This window comes from Pan troglodytes, chromosome 6 (assembly GCF_028858775.2).
Source record: "Pan troglodytes isolate AG18354 chromosome 6, NHGRI_mPanTro3-v2.0_pri, whole genome shotgun sequence".
Classification (NCBI taxonomy): domain Eukaryota; kingdom Metazoa; phylum Chordata; class Mammalia; order Primates; family Hominidae; genus Pan; species Pan troglodytes.
The window spans coordinates 172,225,129-172,248,955 of NC_072404.2; the positions used below are offsets into that span (position 1 = coordinate 172,225,129).

At 39.9% G+C, this 23,827-nt stretch overlaps 1 protein-coding gene and 2 pseudogenes across 5 annotated transcripts in view; 2 read left to right on the top strand and 1 right to left on the bottom strand.

Moving 5' to 3' along the window:
• The window catches only part of UBE3C (ubiquitin protein ligase E3C), a 131,322-nt gene that overhangs the window by 38,955 nt on the left and 68,540 nt on the right, over positions 1 to 23,827 (top strand). For all 5 annotated transcript variants that reach the window (XM_528010.9, XM_054655423.2, XM_016958504.4 and 2 more), the window contains 5 exons: positions 1,246 to 1,403; positions 4,063 to 4,216; positions 4,651 to 4,871; positions 6,454 to 6,605; positions 9,421 to 9,608. In XM_528010.9, coding sequence (XP_528010.4) covers positions 1,246 to 1,403; positions 4,063 to 4,216; positions 4,651 to 4,871; positions 6,454 to 6,605; positions 9,421 to 9,608 — 873 coding nt within the window. The remainder of the gene's footprint in view (positions 1 to 1,245; positions 1,404 to 4,062; positions 4,217 to 4,650; positions 4,872 to 6,453; positions 6,606 to 9,420; positions 9,609 to 23,827) is intronic.
• Positions 14,866 to 15,510, top strand: LOC134810603 (ubiquitin-ribosomal protein eS31 fusion protein-like; annotated as a pseudogene).
• LOC104005406 (UBX domain-containing protein 2B-like) lies at positions 20,150 to 21,115 on the bottom strand (annotated as a pseudogene).

Here is a 23,827-nt window from a genome sequence, read left to right on the forward strand (position 1 = left end):
CAGCACTTCTCTCTGTTGCATTATCAGGTTTACCTCTCACATGGGATCATCAGCACACATGCTGCTGACTTTTCCAGGTTGACAAGAGGCTCTCCACTGCCCGCCACTGCCCTTTGTGTCCCAGCGGCTTGTTATGTGTAGCCCCACTCCTCCTGCACTCGTACACCCGTCGCGAGACACCAGTGTGGTGCTGAGGGGAAAGTTGTGAAAAGGGCAAAGACAAAACAAGGTCTGGCTGGGTGTCCTGCCCAGCTTGCCCGCTGGGTCCTCACCCCCTGTCTCTCCTGGGCTTTGCGGCTGTTGAGACAGAAGGCAGCCTGCAGTAAGCGGATAAGCCGTGTAGACACACCCCACCCAGAACCCTGCACGTTATTCCCCTCCTGGCAGGGCAGAAGGCTTTTGTCACATAGAGAAGTTAGTTTCAGTGAGGCATTGAAACAGCCTCCTGGGTCCCTCATTAAAGGTGATGTGTGATCAGATGGATTCTGTTTTTTTTTTTTAAAAAAAGGAAAAACAGCTGTAAAATACCTTGTGAAGACAACAGGAGAAATCTAAAAATAAGTTCGGTGTTAGACAAAGTTTTTGATAGAAAAAAGGATTGGGGTTGGGGGAAAGAGGGAGGAGTGGACTAGAGACAGCCAAGAAGAAACTTTTGGGAGTGGCAGATGTGCTCTGTGTCTTGATTGGTGCGGCCTGCCCGACGGCTTGTGCTGCCCTCTCTAAACGGATAGTTAACCTGCCGTTCTTCTCATAGTAAGAAGGGAAGCCTCAGTCAAAATGAGAGTTGACTTAGGACCAGAAATATACCATTGTTCTATTTGGGGGATATTGCAGGCATGGAAAGTCTCAAAAGCATCTTTGAGGAGATGATATGCACTGTTAAAGAGATTCGTATCTGAGTTTAATTAAATGCAGCTTCTTGGTACAATTCATGGATTATAATACTTCTTACAGTGTTTTGTAATCTTTAATTTTTCGTGTTCATTTCTCCACTGTCCATTTTTCTTGTCTGTGAACTTAGTGCCAGCATACCGTTTGGCACATAACGAGAATTCTTTTAAAAACTGTCTGAATGACTGAATGTTAGTTGGATGATTTCCCTGTCTATCTGTAAGATGTCCCTATTTTCAGAGATAATCTTGTACTGGAATAGTTTCTTAACCATTGTCACTGAGAGTAACTTGGGGAAACTGGTGACATTTTGCCATCCTGTAAGTGTGTGAATACTTTTTTTCATTTTTACAGGTTGCTGCAAAACTGTAATGATGACAGTTTGAATGTTGCACTTCCAATGAGAATGCTTGAAGTATTTTCGTCTGAGAGTACTTACTTGCCTGTTTTACAAGATGCTAGCTATGTGGTGTCAGTGATTGAACAAATTTTGCACTACATGATTCACAATGGTAAGTAGTAGGCAGGGTCAGAACTGTGGCTCAGCGTCCCGATGGGGAGTGAGCAGAGGCCAGCCTGCTGCTGTGAGCCTGTGCCCTCAGTCTCAATGTCAGAGCGGTACTGGTGTCCCAGACGCCTTGTGCTCCATCCACAGGTGCCCACCAGAGTCCCAGATTCCAAAATCTGTCCTTGGCTCCACCCACTCTGAAAATTCAGAAACATGCTACTCTCTTTGCCTTTTTCTTTTGCTTGGAAATGAACAAAATTGACATATGCTTTCATCAGTTGTCCCGTCATCCAAGATTGGTGTCTGCAGTGCAGCTGCCGGTCCTTCACCTGAGCAGGAAGGGCTCTTACCACCTCCCGGTCATTCTGAGTGAATGGGAAAGGTAATGCCACCAATGTATGAGTTGAACATCACTCCAAGAGCCTTATGAAAAAGTAAATTTTGTTAAATGATTTTTCTTCCAAGAGTGAGGTCCTTTCACGTTAGTTCAGTAGAAGAGAATAGGATATTTAGTTTGAATTTTCTAACTCGGTGCTAAAGTTTTAATACATTGGTAATGCTCCTAAAATGACTGCATCGTAGAAGCTATACTGAACTGTATCTGAAACCCTTGAGGACACATTAGTGACACTTTCCGGAGAAAAAGTATGAAATAAACATGATTTTTAAAGCTTTTATGAAGTGAGCAGTATAAATCCTAACACAAAAGAACCTTCGGTCCCGACATCCTCATAGGTAGCAACCCAAGCACTTCAGGACTCCTGGGCTCGAGAAATATTTGTCAGCATTAAAAATGTGTGTGAGACTAGTTGTGAAGGGAGGTCTGGAGAGCCGTGGCTGCAGACAGAATTATAAGCAGCCGTGCTTTCCCTCACCTGAAGTCATAGTCTGGGTGACATCTAACGGACTTGAAGTCTGGACCACTGGGTCCTCTGTCAAAACTACAGAAATTAAATGCATATTCATTTCAGCCTTGCTGCTTGGCGTGTTACTATTTTTTAGACTCCTTAGTTTGTTGAAAACTTAGGGAAACAGTATTCCGAGTTAATTAAAAGTAAACTGAAAGTTGTGGAATTTGATCTTTTTAAAAACTAATAATTAAAAGTGGTTCATTGTGTTGGTTGACATATATACTGTTTTAAGACTAAGCGTTTGAGAATTTGTATTTGTTTTCTAAAATTGTAAGGAAGATATTTAAGAAATATGCATTATTTGAAATGTGTCCCAATATAAGAAATGCTTAAAAATCTTACACAGAAACTGCCGCTTCTAGCATCTTCTGTGGTACCGCAGTTGTTTACTTTCTAACAGTCTAAAATTTTCGCCTTTTTAAATTATAGTATTATCATTATTTGTATTGTTATTGCACATTCTGTGCCATGAAGCTTTTTAACATTTGCAACAGAACCTTTGTCATGTTGTCCGTCTATTCAGTAAGTACATTGTTAGTTATGTTAGTCACTTTTTAAAAAAAGTCTCTATGTATTTTTTAAAATTCTTGATGTATTTTTATCTTTTTAGTTTCATAGCAAAAGAGCTTTCAAGCTTTCATATGAGTTTCACTAGTTATCAGTATACACTAGGTTAGACTTGGGGTAGTTACAAAGTAGGTCTAATGATAAAGTACTGAGTATGCATTGTTTGGTGATCTTCACTCAAATACGAAGCTGTGTAGGACCGTTTCAAAAACTAGCCCATGCAGATGGATTGTTTTTAATGTGCTACCAAATACGCTTGTATATGATGAGATACTCAAAAATTGCACCTGAACCTTCTTATTCTATAAAAATGGAGTAAATGATTCTGAAAGAATATATGATTTGGATCATTCTTGATACCCAGAGTTATGTTCACTGCCCCCCACCCAGAGTTCCTATCAAAAGCGTAGGCTGGATATTTTAAGAGGTTGTGAAAGTTGTTTCAGTTTACGTATAAGCTGCCTTTAAACAGTTAACTTCTTCAGTTCCCAGATTGTGGTCTCCAAATACATCATCTCCTCTGAAAGGAGCTTAAGAGTTTCTGGAGAAAAGGCTGATTGCAGGGCGGGATGCAGGACTGCCAGTGACCCTGGGGCTCAGGAGCCTCCTAAAGCCCACCCCAGGGCCCCAGGTGGAGCAGCATGAGGTCAGGACTACAGTGGAATGAAACCTACCAATATGTTCAACTCTATGAGTTCAACACGGTGTTTAAAAAATGCACAAATCAGAGACAAATTATAAGATCACAATATGTGGTCCTTATTGAGCTCCTTCCTGATGCAAGCAGACTAGTTAAATAGAATTTCTAACATGAGACAGTTGGCGACTTGAACACTGACTAGATATTTGTGATGTTAAGGAACTACTCTTCATTTATTTTAGCTGTGATAATGTTTTTAAAAATAGTCTCTTAATGATACACTAAAATAATTATATCTTAGACTTCCTTCCAAATGAGTGGTATACAGGTGAAATGAGATTGGCTGTAGTTGACAGTTGTTGGTACATGAGGTTTATATACCGTTCAGCTGCCTATATATTTGTTTAGTTTTCCTTGCTAGCGTGTTAAAGAACTAACTTAAGTTTGGACCTGTAGAGATTGTAAAAAGCATTTAAAAATTGGCAAGTTTTTTCCCTTATTACAGGAAAAGGCACTAAAATTTAAATATGTGTTTTTCCTTTTAGGGTATTATAGGTCTCTCTATTTGTTGATTAACAGCAAGCTTCCATCAAGTATTGAATATTCTGATTTATCTCGAGTTCCTATAGCAAAAATTTTGCTAGAGAATGTTCTAAAACCATTGCACTTTACTTACAACTCCTGTCCAGAAGGTGCGAGGTGAGACTGGAATGGATTTATTGATTTTGTCCTTTCACAAGATCTATATCTGATGGTAACTTTTACATAGGATGTGATTTTAAATATAGACTTGAAATTCAGATTTTTACTTTATTAGTGTTGATTTAGTTTATAGGAAAGTGTACTTTTTCTTTCTGGCCTGTAGCCTAATACAAATTTGTGATTCTGATTACATGGTTATTTTCCTGCTTTTCTAAGTAACTGTCAAAAATTAACGAAAACATGGTAGTTATCTTAATAGAGAAGACATTAAGTTTACTTTAGGTTGATCTAGTTGCTATTAAAATGGTTAACGGCTAATTTAGAAGAGTAGATTATCCTTCTAGAAGGATATTTTGAAAGGTGGTTTTAATCAGTGATTGGATGGACAGTAGAATTTGATTTTATAAACAGCTTCTGTTTTTCTTTTTCAGGCAACAAGTTTTTACAGCCTTCACAGAGGAGTTTCTGGCAGCACCTTTTACAGATCAGATTTTTCATTTCATCATTCCGGCGCTTGCAGATGCGCAGACCGTTTTCCCTTACGAGCCCTTTCTGAATGCACTGTTGTTAATAGAGAGTAGATGTTCAAGAAAGAGTGGTGGAGCACCCTGGCTTTTCTATTTCGTTTTAACTGTTGGCGAAAATTATTTGGGTATGAATTTCATACATACATACATACATACATACAAGAAAGATCTTGTATTACAAGATCTTTTTTACCTGAACACACATATGGGTAGCATTGGCAGATGAGTCAGGAGAAGGCCATGCAGTGGCAGGTGTTATGGAAAGGTGGGCCTCTCCTGGAAGAGTGTATTTGCTGGAGGGATGTGGTCTGGGCAGTGTGTTCCTGGGGACAGTTTCCAGATACAGTGGAAAAGACTGACATATATATGTGTCTTATGCGGCCACACAGATTATTTTAATAGAGTTAACAGAGGTAAATGGGAAAGCTCTTCTGTGAGTCAGGCCTGTTTCCCTCCCTCTGCTAAACTTCCAGTGTGCCTCTTCTAGAATAACATCTTCCTGTAGTATGTTTGAAAACATACATACATACATGCATGAATTATTCATGAAAGAAATATAGGAAAATGTGAAAACCAAACTTTTGGGGGTTGGGTGCAGGGGGGTAGATAGAGTCTCGCTCTGTCACTAGGCTGGAGTGCAGTGGCTCCATCTCAGCTCACTGCAACCTCCGCCTCCCGGGTTCAAGTGATTCTCCTGCCTCAGCCTCCTGAATAGCTGGGACTACAGGTGCACGCCACCACACCCAGTTAATTTTTGTATTTTTAGTAGAGACGGGGTTTCACTATGTTGGCCAGGATGGTCTCAATCTCTTGACCTCCTGATCCACCCGCCTCGGCTTCCCACAGTGCTGGGATTACAGGCTTGAGCCCCTGTGCCCAGCCCAAACTGTTTTTCTTACTCTCTCACTCAACACTGAAAAATTCTGTGAGCAGAAATGTGGGTTTTTTTTCCCACACACCAAGCAATTCTCCAGTGGACACCAACTAGGTATTCTACAATTCAGTTCAATTCTGATGCCGTCCACCCGGAGATAGTGTCAGATCCCATCATCTGAGGGCTTAGTCCTGCAAGACTACACCCACTTCAGAGGCCGATTACAAGTAGTAGGTTGTCACCTATACTTCTGACCAACCTGCAAAAATGGGGGTTCCTCAGCTCCTCCTTGGGATTGGTAATTGACTAAGACAGTTCACAGAACTCGGGAAGTCGAGGTGTGCGGGAATGGGGAGCTTCCATGCCTTCTCCAGGCACTCCACACTCTCGGCACCTCCCTGTGTTGAGCTCATTGTGTCTTCCTGTTGAGTTTTATGGTGCTTCTTCTCCAGTGTCCCTCCCACAGACAGCCCCTTGGAAGTTGGTGCGTGGGGCTGAAAGTTCCAACCCTCTGATCACTTGGTTTTTCTGGTGAAAAACCCCATTCTGAGTTCCCTAGATGGCCTCACCATAAGTCACCTCAAGTATGATCACAAAGGACTGGCTATGAATAACAAGAGACTCTTATCTTTCAAGAAATTCCGAGAGTTGTAGGTGCTTTCTGACATGAACGGGGACAAAATCTAAATATGTTTCCTATTATAACACAGAATTTTAAAAATAAGATCTGGTCAGAAATGCCTCTCTGCGTGTGAGGAAAAATGGCGTCTTCGTTTTCCATTTTAAAAAATAATGTTTAACTAAAATACGTTTTAACTGATTGTTTTGCAAAGGGGCCCTCTCTGAGGAAGGGCTGCTGGTGTATTTGCGGGTGCTGCAGACCTTCCTCTCTCAGTTACCAGTCTCTCCTGCCAGCGCGAGCTGTCACGACTCAGCCAGTGACTCTGAGGAGGAGAGTGAAGAAGCCGACAAGCCCTCAAGCCCGGTAAGCCCCGTGCCCTGCATCTGGGGGGCTGCGATGCAGGCAGCCCCGTCGGATCTTCTAGCTTTCTGTCCACCCGTAGTTTCAGTCACACAAGTCAGACCCTCAAGCAGCCTTTGCAGAGAAGCCCCGTCAGCCCCACTACCACAGTTTCTAGTGATGGGAAAGTGTCTCCCGCCGCTTTGTTAGCACGTTCATGGAAGTGTAAATGGAGACACATAGCTTTGTGTTTGGTTTTTTAGGCAAAATAGGATCATACTGTATGTTAACTTAGTTATTAGGAAATATTTTCTGGAAGTGAAATTGTTGGGTCAAAAAGATCCTTTTTACCCTATCCTGTGAACACCGGGTAGTGTCTTCCATTAATTCCTGCTGATTTTATAGAGGATAAATGTTATTTACTTAAAAATTACTTTCAAGTTCTTATCTCTTTTCTTCCTTACTATTGAGTTTACAGTATATTTTCAGGGAATAAAAAACTTTAAAATTATATATACATGCATACATAATTTGTGTTTTACTTAAAGAATTTAACCGCCAGTGACTTTTTTTGGTCTTAAGCAATTGAAATGGCTTGAGGTATGGCTATCATAAGTTGTTATTTTTTCATTAAGGAGTTTTATATTGATTACTACTAAGTATAATCACAGAATATACTTGAGAGGGTCTCAGGGCTTCCAGGTGAAGTAAATTTTTAGAATATTGTGAAGTGGGTGTGTCAGTGCAGTGCTGCACCTTCCTGGACAAAGAGCTTCACTAGTATCGAATGAAAGAGATCACAGCAATAAGAAAAGGATCGATAAGTCAGCTCAGGGCTTGATTTTTTTAAAAAATAAGAGAAGACAAAGAAAGGAACAGAAGATATTCACTGCCAGGGCTCATGGCTGAGGGGTGGGCTGATTACAAAGGAGCGAAGCCATTTTTATAGTGGATAGTGGATGCTGGAACTGTTGCATCTGTCAAAACTGTACACCAACAAGTATTCATTTTTTTGTATGTTTATAAAAAAGAGTGGCTTCTGTAGATGGAATGTAGATAAATTTTTTGTTTTTGGAAGAAAGTTATTAAATAGTTACCTCCCATAGAATTTGTGAAATTAAACCCTTATTTATATGCAGTGTATTTTGTATTCATGTGAAGATGAGGCTGTGGGCTTTCTCAGCGAGAGAGGACAGGTTTTTCCTCGCTGTGGGTGTGCAAACACGATGAAAGCAGAACATGCGGACCCGTGAACCGGGAAATCACCTGCAGGCTCTCGCTCGTGCTCACACTTTGAACATTTAAGAAGTGGGATCAGTTTCTTGATTTTTAAAATTATTTACAACCATAGAAAATATTACTCTACTTTATATTCTTTTTTAATACGTAAGGGTTTCAAGGTCTGTGTATTATTTAACTTTATACTTTAATTTTCCTTTTTTTGTTTATTCTCTTCATTCTTCCTTTGTCTTGGGTATTGTCCACATTTGGGCTGAGAACTAAAGACCCTATTTTGAGCCAGGCACTCATAGGTTTCACTGCAAGTCGTTCTTTCTTTGCCATGTCTCTTACCTGTATGTTTCTGTGTTGCCTTTTCTTTCCCCTGGCACTTAATTATATAAAACCTAATGTGATTGTATGAGATTTTTCCAAGGTCAAAGTTCACCCTTGATAAGCTCTTTTGCCTTTAGGTTTCTGTATAATCTGTGCACTTATAGCTTATGTACAATTTATTTTAAAATTGTACACTACAAAAATAGTAGTGCTAGGATTCCTTTCTCATTCTGACGTACTTTTGTTAGTCTTAATGTTAAAGATTCAGGTTTGACAGATGAATTTACTGCTTTTATCTATAAAGCAGTGTTGTGTTTGGTAAGTTATTATAAATGATATAAATTGTATTCATCCAAGTTTCCAGACAATACAGTCAGTAATACCCAACGTTATATATATTCACATTCATATATATATATATTCATATATACACATACATATGAAAAAAGTATATATCTTTGGTTACTGCCCCAAATGAGTAAATTGCATAGATTGGCTTGGGTTATATTCAGTGAATCAAATCTTCTGAAGAGATTAAGGTATAAAATAGATTTGTGTAGCCTTTGATTTTAAAAAATTCTTTAATAGGCTGGGAGCAGTGGCTCATACCTGTAATCTCAGCACTTGGGAAGGCTGAGGCAGCTGGATCATTTGAGGTTAGGAGTTCGAGACTAGCCTGACCAACATGGTGAAACCCTGTCTCTACTAAAAATACAAAAATTAGCTGGGTGTGGAGGCGGGCAAGTCCCAGCTACTTGGGAAGCTGAGGTGGGAGAATTGCTTGAACCTGGGAGGTGGAGGTTGCAGTGAGCCGAGATTGTGCCACTCAGTCCGGTCTGGGTGACACAGCAAGACTGTCTCAAAAAAAAAAAAAAAAATTATTTAATACTCTCACTTATTTTGCTTAAACTGTGATCTCAAATTAAAATGAAAATGCCATTAGATGATAATAGTTTCACTATGTATGGTTGTCTTAGTACAACTTGATGTAAAAAAAAAAAAAAAGTAGGAAATGAAGTTTTTTTGAAATGTAAATACTGAAGCTACTGTTATATCATAGGCAAAAACCGGGTCTTCACAGTTTACTGTGTTAGGCAAAATGGATGCCTACTGTTGACTGGATCCCTAGAGGATTTCACACTAAGTGTACTGTGATGTAGATAATTTTGAGATGATGCCTAGCTTTCTTTGCCCGAAGAAAAATGTGATTTCGTATATGTTTGTAGTGTAGAGGACGTTCCAGTTGAGCACATTTATGGAGACTGGTTGTTCTGGTATGTTCTAGGAGGATGGCAGACTGTCAGTATCATACGTAACAGAGGAGTGCCTGAAGAAGCTGGACACAAAGCAGCAGACCAACACCCTGCTCAACCTGGTGTGGAGGGACTCTGCGAGCGAGGAGGTCTTCACCACCATGGCCTCCGTCTGCCACACGCTGATGGTGCAGCACCGCATGATGGTACCCAAAGTCAGGCAAGTGTCCGTGGGCATCTGTGCCAGGGGGTGCCAGCCAGAGAACATACCTTCCTCCCTGGGAATTGCTCTCCTGTTAAGTTTTGTCTGCTCTTTTCTGGTAGAGATTGATGTAGGATATTCTACTGTCCAAGCGTTTCATAAAAAATAATTTGTGTTTTTCTTTTCTAAACCAACAAATACTGAGGCCTTTTCCTGGCCTGTGAGGCTCTCAAGTACCCTATCTGTAATATTTTCTGTAGTACCTTACGAATGTGAGTTTATTCACCCATCTGAAAGGCTGGACTCATACCTGCATTAGTGAAACACTATGTTACATATCTTTTTAGGCTCTTTTCATAGTACTCGTGTTTTATGGGGTGTTTTTTTTTTTTTTTTCTTCAGACAGCATCTCACTCTGTTGCCCAGAGTGCAGTGGTGTGATCATAGCTCACTGCAGCCTTCACTTCCTGGGCTCAAGCGATCCTTTACCGCAACCTTCTGAGTAGCTGGGACCACAGGTGTGCACCACCACACCTGGCTAATTTTTTGTTTGTGTGTGTGTGTGTGTGTGTGTGTGTGTGTTTTTGAGACAGAGTCTTGCTGTCGCCCAGGCTGGAGTGCAGTGGCGCGATCTCAGCTCACTGTAGGCTCCGCCCCCCTGGGTTCACGCCATTCTCCTGCCTCAACCTCCCGAGTAGCTGGGACTACAGGTGCCCGCCACCTAGCCCGGCTAATTTTTTATATTTTTAGTAAAGACGGGGTTTCACCATGTTAGCCAGGATGGTCTTGATCTCCTGACCTTGTGATCCGCCTGCCTCGGCCTCCCAAAGTGCTGGGATTACAGACATGAGCCACCACACCCAGCCTTCATAGTACCCTTTTAATTAGATTGTCCTTGACAATTTATCCCTAAAAGTAAATTTTTGTTTTTCAGCCTTTGAAATAAACTTTTGGTTCAGACAAAACAAAACCTGCAAGTTAAAAATGTGGCCTGTTTGTGCTTAAATAATTGTGACAATAATCTTGAACTGTTCTTTCCCTCCAATTTGAGTGATATGTTAGTGGTTTCTTGAGAATTTAACAGAAAAGTATTCAATTGGATACAGAGTAAAATATATGTAGTAGTTCTGCTAGGACCCAAGGGACTGATGTTGCATAGGCAAAAGCTGTCAGTAAGTAAGCAGGTCTGACGTTAATTCACGTAACCCTACAGAATTCTCTTTGTTCTTATAAAATGCCATCCCATCATATGAAAAGAGTGATTTCTGTTGGCTAAGAAAGCGTTCTTTGAAATGAACTGTAAGTAAGGAACCCATCGGTTGAAATGGCCTTGTAAACACTAATGTGGCCAACTAATGAGGTGCTGTCTTCACTCACTGGTGTTTATTACCATCAGAGGAAGTAGATGTCAGTGAAACTGTGGCTCCTAGATTAGGTCATTAGCTCTTTGCCGGCTAATTGCATGAGAGCAGGATGTGAGATCTGAGGATCGTAGCAGCTGAACCAGGACACTTGCTTTTATTATAGCACACAGCCCATTGCTGTGGATAGTAATTGCTGGATTTCAATGCATCACTGCCCTGGGCTGAGGTTTACTAGAGAACCGCTTCCAAAAGGTGTTTAATGGGTGAAGGAACTTTCTGTGTAGGCTTGATTTTATGAGTACAGCACCTATTTCCTCTAAGAAACTACTCTAGGAATTTTATTTATGGCTTAAACATATTAGGTTCTAGTATTTAGAAAGAGCAAGTAGGCTTACTTTAACTGTTACAGATTTTAACTGCTTTCAATTTTGATTTTTTTAAAAAAGTATTTGAAAGATGATTAGTATATTCCCAGGCTGATAACTCATTCACAGGCCCTCACTGATTAATATTAGTCCCTTTTATTTTCAGAGTTAGGATTTGCCATTTAATTTCTGTTTAACACTGATTGTCAGGGTGTACAAATGAATGTGGAGACCTTTGTACCCTGACATGGAAAGATTTCCAAGACAGATGCGTACATGAGAACCGGGAAGACACAGGACAGTATGTAGAAGAACCGGCTTTTCCTATAAGAAGGATGGAAAAAATAGGAATATATATTCATATTGCATAAAGAAACTTGGAAGCATATACAAGAAACTCATGAAAGTGAACACTCGTGTCTGAATATGCCGAGGAAGCTGGGGCTGGAGCAGAAGTGCTCTTCTGAGTACACTATTTTTATATCACTTTTAAGTTTTGGATTAGGTGAATGACTTAATATTTTAAAATTGGTTAAGTAATAAATGAATTGCCAGCTCCTTTTTTGAGAGGAAATTTTAAATATATTACCATTGGATGTGGAAATTTGGATTTAACATTTTTAATATCCACTATTTTAAAATATGATTAAATATTCACTGGCTATATTTAAAGGGGGCAAAAAATAAAGGCTCTACTGCAGTATCAGACAACTAAAATAAGAAAGTAGGCTACCAAAGATAGCCTGTTAGAAAAGTGCTTGGCTTTCATCTGGCGTACGTGGGGTTTTTAGCGGGTACTGTTTCAGATTTTCATTGACTGCATTTGTGACCCTACTTAGATGCAGATGAGGCCTGCGGTGCCCACTCAGCCCCGCGGCATTCCTGGCCTTTGTGTGTATTTCACATTCCTCGTCCGTCCTTTTCCTGACTCTTTCACCGGCTTCTTTCATAGATACCATATTCATGTGATTTTTCCTTTACTTGGGCTTCTCAGTTTCCTTTGTGGGTTCTTTTTTCCCCTCTTTCTCACTCTTTCCTAAACTTCTTTTTGTATTCAGTTTTTTAGGGTTGTTAGTTTGTGACGGAGTCTTGCCTTGTCGCCCAGGCTGGAGTGCAGTGGTGTGAACTCGGCTCACTGCAACCTCCACCTCCAGGGTTCAAGCGATCCTCCTACTTCAGCCTCCTGAGTAGCTGAGATTACGGGCACCCAATACCATGCCCAGCTAATTTTTGTATTTTTAGTAGAGATGGGGTTTCACCATGTAGGCCAGGCTGGTCTCGAACTCCTGACCTCAGGTGATCTCCCGCCTCAGCTTTCCAAAGTGCTGGGATTACAGGCGTGAGCCACTGCACCCTGCTTAGTTTTTTAGTTCTTTATTTGGTCCTCTGGGTAATCTCTTTCATACAAGTGGCTTCAGCTACATTCTAGTGACTCTCACATTTGTGTCTTTAAGTAACTTTCTGGAGCTCCAGACACAAGTGTACCTGCTTAATAGGAGATGACCCTGGGGACCTCTCCTCTATCCCCTCCCAGGGTCTGAAGTTGAGTCCAGCATCTCTCCCTCTTAAGAGCCTCCTCTTTCTGTCCCTGTTTTGGTGAACAGGCCCGTCATCTACTTGGTTGTCTGTACCTGCAGCCTGAAACTGCAGTGTCCTGCATCGTAGCCACCAGTGACGTGTGTTTTAAAGTAAATTAAATACAAGCACAGACTCAGGTCCTCGGCTACCAAAGCCACATTTCAAGTGCCCAGTAGCCACATGTGGCCAGGGGCTGCCTTATTGGACAGCACAGATTAGAACACACCCACCCTCACGGAAGGTGCTGGTGGGCGGTGCTGCCCAGGGTTTTGGCTCAGTATTCCCACCATGGTGCTCGAGAGCTGTATTCTCTATGTCATGGTTTGCCAGCCTGACTTGTGGAAAATATAACCCTGATTATTGCATTCTCTTGAACAGTGTAGACTCCCTTTGCTTTTAGGAAAAAATTCACATTCCTTGGATTATTGATTTGTGCAGTATCCCCTTGTTATCAAGCATTTGTTTATCTCTCAACTTTATTTCTAGCACAAAATACTTTTTCTCCAACCATAAATGAGGCAAAAAGGCATATCTTGCATTTTCTTGATCCCATTGCGCTTTTTTATGCCTCCATGGTGTTTCGTGCCCCTTTCCTTTTGCGTATGCCAGTCTCTTCCAGTTAATGTCTGGGCTGGCATGTTCTCAGGGGCTTGGCTCTTTTACCCCATTGATGGATCTAAAAGTTTTGAAGCAGAATTTTGAAGATAGTGTTTTAGGGGTCGAAGAGGTTGATATTATAATTTGCCCGTAGTTTCATATAAATACGTAAATCATAAGACACCTAGTTTTATTTCAACATACGCTTGATTTTTCCACCAAAAAGTAATACAGTGAGGCAGCTTAATTATGTCTTGTGTTATTAATCATTGTGATTTAGATAAACAGCGGTGTGCCTCGAAGCGCAGTGCTTCTTTTCTGTGCACGCGCGCGTGTGTGTGTGTGTGTGTGTGTAGTGTTGGTTTTGTCTTTATTTTTGTTTTTGTTTTCTGAAACAAGGTCTCACTTTGTCACCCAGGCTGGAGTGCCGTGGCGTGATCTCAGCTCACTGAAACCCCCGCCTCCCAGGCTCAGGTGATCCTCCTACCTCAGCACCCTTGAGTGGCTGGGACGATAGGCATGCCACCACACCTGGCTAATTTTTTGTAATTTTTGTAGAAACGGGGTTTTGCCATGTTGCCTAGGCTGGTCTCGAACACCTGGGCCCAAGTAATCTGCTTGTCTCAGCCCTCAGCCTCCCAGAGTGCTGGGATTGCAGGTGCAAGTCACTGCGCCCAGCCCCTCGTGTGTTTTCTAACCATTTCTTTGCCGTGTGTTTTCTAAGAACTGTGGTGTATGTGGTGGTGATGAATGCTCTTTAGCTCTGAGAGATTTATAGCTTCATATCTTCTACTTTAATAATTTGGGATAAAATGATTACACAGATGACTTCAAAGCAGAAAAATACAGATTTGTTTTTCATTGTATGTGTAGAATTAAATATATATATATATATATATATATATATACCGTCCATGTGTTTGTAAACAAGTTTTTATAATATTTTGGAAAAAATATTGAGGATGTGCCTGGAGAGAGAAGTAAATTTTGCCTATAATTTCATAGCTGCTTTTATTATCAGTGATATTTTCATTATAATCAATAGAATTAATAAGCTATTGATTCATGTTAAAAATTGCATTCTCTTTCATGAAGTTCAAATAACATTGATGAGCTTTTAAACATTTCAGCACATAGTGATCTTAAAATTAAATGTATTTTGAAATCCTATATAGATTATAAACTAATTTCCACCAGCTGTTGTTAGACACATCAAATAAATAAAATAGACTTGCCTTCGTCAACTTCAGCAATATCATCCATAGTTCTGAATCTTCTAAGAATTCTTAGAACATTTGTGAATGATAATTGTTTCACGGGAAATATGAGTACACTTGGAAGAAGCATATTCCACCAAAGCGATTCTAAATCCCTACCACGTTTTTAAAGTTTTCTTTTAAGCTTGTTAAGAAATAGTAAGAGAAGGGGCTTCCTTTTCGATCCGCCATCTGCGGTGGAGCCGCCACCAAAATGCAGATTTCCATAAAAACCCTTAGGGGAAGACCATCACCCTCAAGGTTGAACCCTTGGATATGATAGAAAATGTAAAGGCCAAGATCCAGGATAAGGAAGGAATTCCTCCTGATCAGCAAAGACTGATCTTTGCTGGCAAGCAACTGGAAGATGGATGTACTGTCTGACTACAACATTCAAAAGGAGCTTACTCTTCATCTTGTGTTGAGACTTCGTGGTGGTGCTAAGAAAAGGAAGGAGTCTTACCCCCACTCCCAAGAAGAATAAGCGCAAGAGAAAGAAGGGGAAGCTGGCTGTCCTGAAGTATTAGAAGGTGGATGAGAATGGCAAAATGAGCTGCCTTCGTCGAGAGTGCCCTTCTGATGAATGTGGTGCTGGAGTGTTTATGGCAAGTCACTTTGACAGACATTATTGTGGCAAATGTTGTCTGACTACTGCTTCAACAAACCAGAAGACAAGTAACTGCATATGAGTTAATAAAAGACATGAACTTTAAAAAAAAAAAAAAAGAAAGAAGGGATTATCAAAGAAGACATTTGAGGTAATGAATGCCACTTTCCCCCATTTTAATTTAAACTGTAGCATGAGGGAAAGTATGTTTTTTGAATCTGTAAATCTTTTAATTAAAGAAAATCAATTATCAGTAAGAAGGGGGCTGGCTGTTTAAATTGGTTATGGTTTTAGTACTGGAATGTTAACATATCTGAGTGTCTAAGGCTTATCTTCTATTCTTAGCTACTAGTTCGTGAAGAACAGTTTTTTAGCAGCTTGTCTCCAGATGAAATATACCTTAAAATTTTTATTAGTAAGGACATTTGGAATTTATTTTGAATCTTGCATTATCTGATGCAAATTATTATATATCTGTTTTATTGCTTTTTATGGCATTAGAAGTGTCCAGTAATATTTTTTTAAAAAGAAAAATTTCAGCAGAAGAACAAATTATTGCCTTTGTACTTGTGTGCTAGAAGAGTTAGACAGATCATTGGGTGTCTCGCTGTGTTTCTTTTACCTGTGGCACCTGGACTTAGAGGGGAATTCTCAGAGGATGCCATGCTGTGGTGGCCTTGACTCCTTGTGTGGGAGCCAGTGTCTTCCATTGTGTTCTCTTTCATAACTCAAGAGAGTCCCCATGGAAAACTGGCCTGAATTTATGACCTGGCTTACTGATTAACTCATAGGATTGTTACAGCTAAATAAAGCTTAATGAGTAATTTTTAATCTATCCCACTATGTGGGAGAAGAATATCACTTCTTTACATTTTAGAAGTAGAGCCCCAGACTAAATAACCTTCAGAAATTTGTCTTTTTTTTTTTTTGGTGAAAACATTCTTTATTATAAGCAGACATTTGAAACTTTTTGATTACATGCATCATGCAAAATGACTGACCTCACACATGGTTGTCTATTCATTGTGACATCTTTTTTGAGATGATTACAAATTTAAGATGACTGCAGTAGTAAAAATAATTCATGAAAATGACTCTCAATGAAGCAAAGCACTACATAGCACACATGAAATACTGTTCATCCCTCCTGGATGTTTAATTCTCTCCTAATGTAAATCTCTATTTTGGAAGACTATTATTTACAAAAATGGCAGTTGTTTTTGTATGTGCATCTATAGGCACTGAACTGATATAAACAAAATTTCAAATAATTTTACAAGGTTTGGTTGTTTTTTCCTGTTTTGTTAATCCAAAACAGGACAATGCACTTTGATTTACAATGTTCGGTTCTTTTAAGAAATCATTTTCTTCGGAAGATGATTTTGACCCATGAAAAAGTTGTTTTACCCCTGGTAATCTTTTTGAAATGGGGCTGGCTGTTACACATTATACAGGTTGTTTTCAGTTAAGTGAAAAGGAGTTGGGCTTGTCTTGAGAAGAATTCCTCTAAATTATGGCACTGAGAAAACTTCTCTGCAGTGGTGGGCTCGCCACTTTCATCCTGTGGTAGTTCTGGTAGCACTCCCGGTATGAAAACCCTAGCACAGGTAATTTCACCTCTTTGAAATAAGCAGTGATCCTGGAGAAAGGTGAATTCCAAATCTAGTAGCATATTCAGGTCATCTGGCAGAGAAGTAGGCATAAAAGACTTTTCTAGGTACTTAGAATGCTGCTGTAACAAATACCTAAAAATGGAAAAGTGGCTCTGGAATTAGGCAGTAGGTCGAGGCTGGAAGAATTCTGAGGCGCATGCCAGAAAGAAGCCAAATTGCCTTAAACAGACTGTTAGTAGAAATGTGGAATGTTAATGCTAGGGAGGCCTTGAAGGAAGAAAGGAGTATAGCAGAGAATACCTCGATTGCGGTAGAATATCTAAATCATCATGAATAGACTATTGGTAGAAAATGAGGAATATGTTATTGGAAAACTGGAGGAAAAGGGGTCCTTGTTACATAGTGGCAAAAAGCTAAGCTGAATTGTGTCCTGCAGTTATGTGTAAAGCAGAATTTTTAAGTGATGACTTCAATATTAGCTGAGGATATTTCCAAGCAAGCTGTGGAAGGTACAGCCTGCTGTCTTCTTGCTGATTATGGTAAAATGTGGAAGGAGGTAGATAAATTGAGGGAAGAACTGTTGAATATAAAGAAACTAGGACTTGATTTGGGAAATTCATGGCCTATTCAAGGCAAAAGCCACTAAAACTAAGAGATTCACTGTCAGGACAGCCTTCTCTAGAGAAAGTGATGAAGGTATGGCTGTATAACCTTCTGCTAATACTTCAGAAACATCAAAAGGTCTGAGTATCAAGTCACACAAAAGGCTCTTTGAGGAGATTAAGGGTGTGAATCATAGATCCTCCCAGCTATTTCAGAAAAAGCCAAAATTAGAGACGGGATTTTCCAGGAAAGATATGTGAGGAGCCTCCTGTGTAAATGAGTGAATCCCCATGACATATGTAAGAGACCCACAAGTTTCTCGACAATGTTATAGCAGCAGAAACACCACTATTTTTAACAGAATGCTTTAGAGAATATAAAAGAAGAAACAAACTGATAAGCTGATACTCAGCTGCAAACATGTGCTGCCTTTTGTGAAAAAGTAAAGATGATTGAGACAGTCACAAGCCCAGAGAACTGAGCAGTGAGCTGAAGATTACTCCCAGGCCTTGAAACTGAAAGGAGGGTGCCTGGCTGGTTTTGTAAATTGATGGTGCTGATGGCTCCTTTTTTCATCCCAATTTCTGCTTTTTGAACAGGAATGTGTATAGCTGTTACTGTATGCCTGTCACACCATCATACATGGGAGCAGATAACTTGTTTTCTAGGTTCGCAAGTGCACAGATGGAGGAGAATTATGCCCCAGAAATCACACCCAGATCCTCTCCCAAATTTAGATGGCTTTAGTGTGAGATTTGAGACTTTTGAGTTGGTGAGACTCAGATAAGATTTTGGATATAGAGTTGATGCTCTAATAATGGGTTGTGACTTTTGAGCACCTATGAGTGACGTAAATTTATTTGTGATGGATCTGAATCTTTAACACGGGTGGAGTGGGGGCGGGGCGGGGGTTGCACTGTAGTAGGCAAGAAGAATAATGTTCCATGTAAAATGTTAATGTCCTAATCTCCAAACCTGTATGTAACCTTAAATGGTAAAAGAGATTTTGCAGATGTAATTAAGGTTACTATGGATTTCAAGACGAGGCGATAAGCCCAGATTATGCAATGGGACTAATTTAATCATGAGTCCTGCAGAGAACCTCTCCAGGCTGGTGTCAGAGAGATGTGGTAACAGAAGGGTCATAGAGATGAAACAGTGCTGGTTTTTAAGATAGAAGAAGGCCACAAGCCAAGGAATGCGGATGTTCTCTAGAAGGTGGAATGACAAGGAAATAAATAATTCTCCTGTGCAACGCTGCCAACAAACTGATGTTAAAAGCACCGCGAAACCCGTTTGGACTCCTAACCTATAGAATTGTTAAGATAATAAATTTGTGCTATTTTAAGCCACATTTTGTAACTTGTTATGGTGGCAATGGGAAACTAACCAGAAGTGATAACTAAGGATGAAATGGTGTCTGGGAAGAAGGGAAACCTTCTGACTTCAGAAATACGAACATTTATGCTGGTAATTCTTTAGATCTAGTCTGTCCGACAGAATATACATTCCTGTATTTCTACACTAGTCTTGTTCTGGAGAAGACATTCTAGGTTGAGCACATAGAAGAGTGTTTAGTGTATGTAGGGAGTTTCCTAGAAAAATGTGTTGAATGAATAAATGAATGTGATCAAGGCAAGCTCTGGGAGGAACTGTAATTACTTGTAAAAATGCTGTTGCTGTTTATCATATCTTCTTAAGAATTGCTGACCTTTAGGCCAGGTGCAGTGGCTCACGCCTATAATCCCAACACTTTGGGAGTCTGAGGTGGGTGGATCACCTGAGGTCGGGAGTTTGAGACCAGCCTGACCAACAAGGAGAAACCCCGTCTCTACTAAAAATACAAAAATGAGCTGGGCATGGTGGTGCATGCCTGTAATCCCAGCTACTCGGGAGGCTGAGGCAGGAGAATCTCTTGAACCTGGGAGGTGGAGGTTGTGGTGAGCGGAGATAGCGCCATTACACTCCAGCCTGGGCAACAAGAGCAAAACTCCATCTCAAAAAAAAGAATTGCTGAACTTTATGTGTTTCTGTTTAAGTTCACAGCAATCATAATTCTGCAAAATACAAGGCAAAACTGTCGTTTCTGATACTAGCAATATATCTAAATCAGTAAGTAAAAAGGATGTGTAAAATCTTAATAGGAGAAATAATTATTGTATGATCAAACAATTTCAAAATCAAACTAGACACTTTTCAGTATTTACTACAGACAAATTTTCAACTTATTTGATCAAAAGATTTCTTAATGGCTGTTGGTCAATGCTGCATCAAGAAACTTTAGTGCAAATTTTACCAAATGCATTTATCAAAAAGGGGTTTTCATTTTTTTCTGCGAACAAAACATTAACACTAAGTATGTAACAAACTGATTTGCCTACAAATCCAAAAACTATCAACATAAGCCAGTCCTTCAACTAAAAACTCAAACATACTTATCTCAAGGTCTATTCCTAATCCAAATTTGTCTATATTCAGGTTGGAAGACAGAATAACAATAAAACCAAAATTTATCGGTAAAAATAATAAAAATAATTTGGTTTTTTTTTTTTAATGCTGGAGGTATTGTCCTTATTAATACGGCACATCATCTGTTCCCACATGGTACTGCATGGATAGGAACAATATTATTTTAGTTGATGGAGTAACACAGTGTTAAGAATATCTGCTTCTAGCAGTGTCAGGCTTTCATCTGTTAGCTCTTTATTCGGAATTGAAGTCACAGGAATAAAGTCAAGAGCTGCAAATTCAGGACAAGACTGTACAATAAAGTTCCGGACATCCAGGATCCTGTGTGTACTATTGAATCTTTGTATCAAACGACTCCCATCTGCTAACCTGATTTGAATTTTTGTTGTTGGCACTGAATCATCAATAAGAACAACCGCGTTAAGTATTGATTTATCCTCCTCTTCTGGAGAGGAAGGTGCACTGACTATTTCAGGTGTAAGCCTTCCAAGTTTTTGCCCTTCTCCACTAAAAGCCTTGAACCTCAATCTAGGTTTTATGTATTCTTGATCCTGATGGTCCTCCATATCCCAATTCACTTGGCCCCCATGAACAAGGCACTGAAGCTCCAGGGGGATCTCTCCTCTCTTAAACTCCAGAAATTGAGCATTTGTTGGTTCATTGTAAGGTCTCAATTCTCCATCATCTAAACTGAAACCATTGCTCCACAGTTTAAGCAAAATCTGAACATCTTGCAGCTGATTTTCTCCATGCATATATTCAGACCGCTTACAAAAGGAATTACCCAATCTGTATCCTCCACCTGTAAATGACGTTGAGGTGGTGTCCGTGGGCTCTTGAAGACTGCAGCTTTAGGTCTATCAGACTTGGAAGGTTTGCGCTTCACTTCATCTTCATACAGTTCTTCCAAGGCCAGTTTATTTCTTGATATGTCATCCCTTTGGCTGTTTTCAAGTTTCTTTGCAGGTTCTTCACATTAATATTAAGTTCTGCAAATCCTGTGCGCTCGGAGGCCACAGCCTGGAAGATCTCCTCTCCTGCTCACCGAGCTCAGGGCCGCCGCCCTCCGCCATCTTCCGCTGGCTGTATTTGTCTTTTTTTTTTTTTATTTTTTTCGAGAGGGAGTCTTGTTCTGTCACCCAGGCTGAAGTGCAGTGGCGCCATCTCGGCTCACTGCAACCTCCACCTCCAAGGTTCAAGCGATTCTCCTGCCTTAGCCTCCTGAGCAGCTGGGATTACAGGCATGCGCCACCACTCCTAGCAAATTTTTGTATTTTTAGTAGAGACGGGGTTTCACCATGTTGACCAGGCTGGTCTCGAACCCCTGACCTCAGGTGATTACCCACCTTGGCCTCCCAAAGTGCTAGGATTACAGGCGTGAGCACCTGGCCCAGAAATTTATTTTTAAAAGTTTAATAGTTTGTTTTATTATTGCTTATTGAGTGATTTAGTAAATATTCTGTCAGGGTTAGCTTGAAATACAAATTTTAAAATGTGTATTTTAAATGTGTATTTCTGAAAATGGTATTTCAGAAATATGTATACATTCACATGGAAAGATGTTAATTATAATCTTAGTGACAAACTCTTAGAACCTGTAGGAAGAACTCATTTTTGTTTCTATGTGTACACACAAGGGTCTGGATGGATTTATAGCAGGGTATTAACTGATGATTTCTGGGTAGATAAGATGCCATGTGGCTAACATTCTTTTGCCTTGTTTTGTTTTAATAACATTTTTTAAAAACTCATTTTCTCAACTGAAGAGAAAATAAGCAAATACTACCTTCTCAAATTATTTCGAAAGTTCGTATTTTTCATAGCTTTTTTCTTACTCTTTTTTCTGTATGACTGTTGCATATTCTTAGCAAATAAAACTCCACAAAGGCAAGAAAAAACGTTAACACTCTTATCAGGCATATGGTAAGGATTTTAAATATCTCAGAGATAGGGTATCTATTATCATTTTCTAATACAGCTTCCCTTTTCAACAGTATAGTCTTTTTCAGAGTGAATTTTTTTATTTTTATTTTATTTTATTTTATTTTTGAGTCTGAGTCTTGCTCTGTCACCCAGGCTGGAGTGCAATGGTGTGATCTCGGCTCACTGCAACCTCAGCCTCTCAGGTTCAGGCAATTCTCCTGCCTCAGCCTCCTGAATAGCTGGGATTACAGGCGCCTGCCACCACGCCCAGCTAATTTTTCTATTTTTAGTAGAGACGGGGTTTCACCATGTTGGCCGGTCTGGTCTCGAACTACTGACCTCAAGTGATCCACCCGCCTCAGCCTCCCAAAGTGCTGGGATTACAGGCGTGATCCACCAGGTCCGGCCATATTTCAGAGTGAATTTTAAGTGGAAATTTGCTCGAACATTAATGACAGACAGCATACTTAGTTACATGTCTTAATTGGTCTCCTTTAACTTGTATTATTACCATTTTTTCGTTTTTCCAATAATATTAAATATTTATTATTAAGTAATATTTTCCAATAATATTAAATAATATTTGTTGGAGACTCCATTTGAGATTCTGCTCTTGCTGGAATGAATGCAGTGTGTCCCCACTTTGTCATGGCGTGTGACTGATAAACATCATGCATGTTTTCATAAAATCATAATACTTCTGAGCTGGAAGGACCTTAGAACAGATGTATCACTGCCCCTTCATTTTCTTATGCAAACATTGCTTTTAGCCTACATGATATTGGAAAGATGGCTGGGCTGAATGATCTAATAGACTCTTTCTAGCTTAAGGTTTCCTGATTCTAGGAAATTTCACATGCTCTTTCATGCTTTTACTGTTTTTTCAGTGATGTACCTTTAGTGCCATCTGGATATCTCAAAATGCATTACATTAAAATAAGAATGGAGTTTAGTTGTTGTTTATTTTTAATCAGTACTTCATGATTCCTATGGTGTACTCAGAAAGTGCCGATACGGAACAATGCATTTGATGTTTTGGATTGAGTGCAGGAAATTACTCGACCAATCAAATATGAGATTTTTTTATTGGATTTTGAAAGACCTCATCTCTTAAAAAAATATTTATGCTAGCTGATTACACAATTGTGGCTAGAATGTTTATCCTGTCACAAACATGCAGTATACAACATAGAGCTAATTTAAATGCTCACGGATTCTTCACAAAGTTCATCTTTTTTAAATCTAATATTATAGAGGAAAAGTTTTTAATTTTTATTTATTTTTATTGTTTTGAGATAGGATCTCACTTTGTCACACAGGCTGGAGTGTAGTGGTGCAATCTTGGCTCACTGCAGCCTCGAACTCCTGGGCTCTATCGATTCTCCTACCTCAACCTCATGAGTAGCTGGGACTACAGCCACCACACCCAACTTTTCATAGAGATGAGGTCTCACCACATTGCCCAGGCTGGTCTCAAACTCCTAGGCTGAAGCAATCTGCCTCCTTTGGCCTCCCAAAGTGCTGGGATTACAGGCATGAGCCACCGTGCCTGGCCTAAAAATCTTTAAGATACATTTTTTTAGATTTATTTTTGAGATGTTAACAACACATTTTTTGTATTTCAAGAAAAGTGACTTGAGTCCGTCACTAAATATTTTACAAATTTTAAACGTGTTAAGTAGGCCAGGTGCAGTGGCACACACCTGTAATCCCAGCACTTTGGGATGCTGAGGCGGGTGGATCACTTGAGGTCCAGCCTGGCCAACGTTGTGAAACCTCATCTCTACTAAAAATACAAAAATTAGCCAGGCGTGGTGGCGGGCACCTGTAATCCCAGCTACTCAGGATGCTGAGGCAGGAGA